The sequence below is a fragment of the Vigna radiata genome, chromosome 8 (genome assembly GCF_000741045.1).
Source record: "Vigna radiata var. radiata cultivar VC1973A chromosome 8, Vradiata_ver6, whole genome shotgun sequence".
In the NCBI taxonomy this organism is placed as follows: domain Eukaryota; kingdom Viridiplantae; phylum Streptophyta; class Magnoliopsida; order Fabales; family Fabaceae; genus Vigna; species Vigna radiata.
The window spans coordinates 11642598-11646340 of record NC_028358.1 but is presented as its reverse complement, the minus strand read 5'-3'; the positions used below and the strand labels follow the sequence as shown (position 1 = coordinate 11646340).

The following is a 3743-nucleotide window of genomic DNA, read 5'->3' as shown; positions in this document are numbered from 1 at the left end:
TGGATATTGAAACCATATAGATAGAATTGAAAATTGTGAAAGGTTCATTTTAGAAAGAAACAAAATAAAAAATCAAACAAAACAATAAAATAAGTTTTTTCAACTACCTAAAGGTGTTTTAATAATTTCAAATAAGAAAAAGGATGAAGCGGACATTCATAAACTTATTCTCCTCCTTATATCTAATTTAAAAAATTGAGTATAATCATAAAATACTCATGCATAACTTTATATAGCATCCTTACTTGAGTCTGACATGTTAATGAAAAAACATGTTAATCATTAAAGGTTAAACACATTTAATTACATCACTAAAAAACATATTTGAATATTTATCATAACAACGTTACTTATGTATACTTATTACCGAGGATCAAAATGTCTGTAAACTAAGAAATTCACATGTGGCAAGAATGAAGGTCACATTATAATAGGGACAGTGCTACTTTAACACCATAATTCTTTTAATACCATTTGACACTACTTAGTACGGTTTACTTTATTATTTTCAGAAATACACAAATTAACTTTTGATAAAACCATTTTACTTTTATAAAAGTTGTCCAATGTCAAATAACTTTTTTTTCCTTATAATAATTAGTATTTATTTTTCTCAGAAATACAAAAATTAACTTTTGATAAAATCATTTTACTTTTACAAAAGTTGTCAAATGTCAAATAAGATTTTTTTTCCTTATAATAATTAGCATTATTTATGAAGGTGGAATAGTTTATTTTTTAAAAAATAAGATATATTGAATATATTTTTTATAACATTTTCACGTGTCAATTTCTTACTTTTGTATTATTTATCTGTTATTATATTGAAATACTCTAAATTTAATAAAGAAAATGACGCTCGAAAATATTGTCAATCCGTGTTACTACCATTTTCCTTTTTTTTTAAAACCAAATCTCTATTAATAAACTTGACAAGTGTTTCCATTATTTTGATGGATAATTTTGAATAAATACTAAACTTAAGTTATTTCCATATATATACTTCTCTTGATTAAGTTTATGTTGGAAAAAAATTGAAGCAGATGTGATGAAAAGTGATGTCAATATAGTAAACACACTTTTTCATTCAACATAGAATATAAAAATAAAATACATATAAAAGTATAAAATTAATTTTGTATTTTTTTATTTAAAAATAAAATAGTTATAAAAATATAAAATTTTATATTTTTTCAATAAAAAAGAAAATAAAAAATAAAAAATGATAATGTTAAATTAATATAAAAAAGGTAGATAATTTTTCAAGAATAAATAAGAATTGTAGCAAACGCCAATGCCACTTGTCCCCTCAGGTTGCATATCTCTTCATACTTTCTCTCCATCATCGTCAATCTTCCATCAATGGAACTCCAACCCTCATTGCAGTTCTTCACCAACAACGTCTATTTCTCTTATCTTCTCCTCTCACTCACCATCCTACTTCTTGTCATCGTAATCGCGCGTCTTTCTCACGGAAAGAACATCCTCTGCAGCTGCGAAACATGCCAGGCCTACCTCACTTCAAGCTGGTCCCAATACTTCCACAACCTCTGCGACTGGTACACCCACCTCCTCCGAACCTCCCCCACCAAAACCATCCACATCCACGTGCTGCGCAACACCATCACCGCCAACGTGGAAAACGTTGAGTACATTCTCAATACCAGGTTCCACAACTTTCCCAAGGGGAAACCCTTCTCTACCATCCTCGGTGACTTCCTCGGCAAAGGAATCTTCAACGTCGATGGCGACACCTGGCGCTTCCAGAAGAAGATGGCCGCCCTCCAACTCAACAACAACGGCGTAACCTTCTTCGCCTTCGAAATCATCAAGAGCGAAATCCATGACAGACTCCTCCCGCTCCTTCACGCGTCGACCCGAAACGGCGCCGTCTTGGACCTTCAGGACGTGTTCCGGAGATTCTCCTTCGATAGCATTTGCCGTTTCTCCTTCGGGCTGGACCCCAAGTGTTTGGAGAAGTCTTTGCCGATGTCAGAGTTCGCGGTTTGCTTTGACTTGGCGTCGAAGCTCTCTGCGGAAAGAGCCATGGCGTTGTCGCCTTATGTGTGGAAGGTGAAGAGGTTTTTCAACGTGGGGAGCGAGAAACGGCTACGGGAAGCGGTTGAAGTGATTAACAGGTTGGCCAGAGAGGTCATAAAGCAAAGGCGCGAAATGGGTTTCTCTGAAAACAAGGACTTGTTGTCGCGGTTCATGAGCACGGTCCACGACGATGACACGTATTTACGAGACATTGTTGTGAGCTTCTTATTGGCGGGTCGCGACACAGTGGCTTCGGCTCTCACCAGCTTCTTTTATCTGTTGGGGAAACATCCAGAAGTTGAATCGGAGATTCGTGCGGAGGCAGATCGAGTGGTTGGGCCTCATGAGGATCTCACGAGCTTTAAAGAGATTAAGCAATTGCACTATTTGCAAGCGGCGATGCATGAAAGTCTGAGGCTGTTTCCACCGATTCAGTTTGATTCAAAGTTTTGTTTGGAGGATGATGTGTTACCCGATGGGACGAAAGTGGAGAGTGGAACTAGGGTTACTTACCATCCCTATGCGATGGGAAGGTTGGAGGAAATATGGGGCTGTGATTGTTCGGAGTTTAGGCCAGAAAGATGGTTGAAGGATGGTGTGTTCCAACCCGAAAGTCCGTTCAAGTACCCGGTTTTTCAAGCAGGGTTGAGGGTTTGTTTGGGGAAGGAAATGGCTCTGATGGAGTTCAAAACTGTGGCACTTTCACTGCTTCGGAAGTTCCACATCGAGTTGGTGGAATCATCTTGTGGAAACCCTCGTTTCTCCCCTGGACTCACTGCCACCTTTAGGTTTGGCCTTCCCGTGAAGGTTCGTGAGAGAGGATTAGAACAACAACAACAACAACTGAACCCTCTCATTCACCTATCCTCTTCCTAGTTATTCGTCTCACCTACCTTGGTGTTCATTATTTATGGTCCATATTCCATAGCATGAGATTGTTTAAAGCAAGCTTGTATAATTAAGTTATGTAAGTTACATGAAGCATATTGGACAGTATAAAGCTCTTAGGCTGAGTTTAGATTCTATCTGGTTTGTATGAACTGATTTTTTACTCTAAGTTGGATACTCAACTCTTGTAATTAACCTCTGTCATATTGATCGATCTTGAACCCTTCCAAAATTAAGCGAATCTTGTAGGATTTGGATTGACGACGATGTATACTTGTTCATGATACTTTGAGAGGTGACTCGACAGTTGGAACAACCACTTGAAAAAGGAAAAGCACAGAGTGCAGAAAAGCAACTCACGATAAAGGTATTTATAACTGATATTTGGCAAACCTTCTTACACTGGAACATTTATGTTTACATGTTTTGGGAGTTAGGTATTGATTATTTATGGACCATACACATAGCATGTGATTAATTGTGGTGATTGATTCTATGCTGAGCTGATGATGATATTGGTGGAAAATGAAGAGACAGCATTGTTTTGTGCACCACAAGTTTATGGAAGTGATTTGTTGGAAAATGACTGGGATTTGATTAATGGCGAACGGGTGAAGAAGAGTCTTGTTTGCACCACTAAAACAGAATGAATGTTTTGATGTCGGTGGATTCTTGAAATTAATTGATTCCTGAAGCTGGTGGTTTTTGGATGTGCATATGGATTTTCCTCAGTGGATCCGACATTTTATATAGTGCGCCACGAAAGCTGTGACATATTTGTGAGTGTGTATGTGGTTCTTTTTTTATTTCTTTAT

The 3743-nt window shown here is 37.1% G+C and overlaps 1 protein-coding gene across 1 annotated transcript; it reads left to right on the top strand.

The window, feature by feature from the left end:
• The first annotated feature begins 1201 nt into the window (after positions 1-1201).
• Positions 1202-3160, top strand: LOC106771056 (cytochrome P450 94C1-like). The gene has a single exon (XM_014656945.2). It carries the CDS (start codon positions 1363-1365, stop codon positions 2914-2916), a length of 1554 nt encoding a protein of 517 aa, XP_014512431.1. The 5' UTR covers positions 1202-1362; the 3' UTR covers positions 2917-3160.
• The last annotated feature ends 583 nt before the right edge of the window (positions 3161-3743 follow it).

Excerpts from the sequence above, each read along its gene's own strand:
- LOC106771056 (XM_014656945.2), top strand. The coding sequence starts at position 1,363 with ATGGAACTCCAACCCTCATTGCAGTTCTTCACCAACAACGTCTATTTC.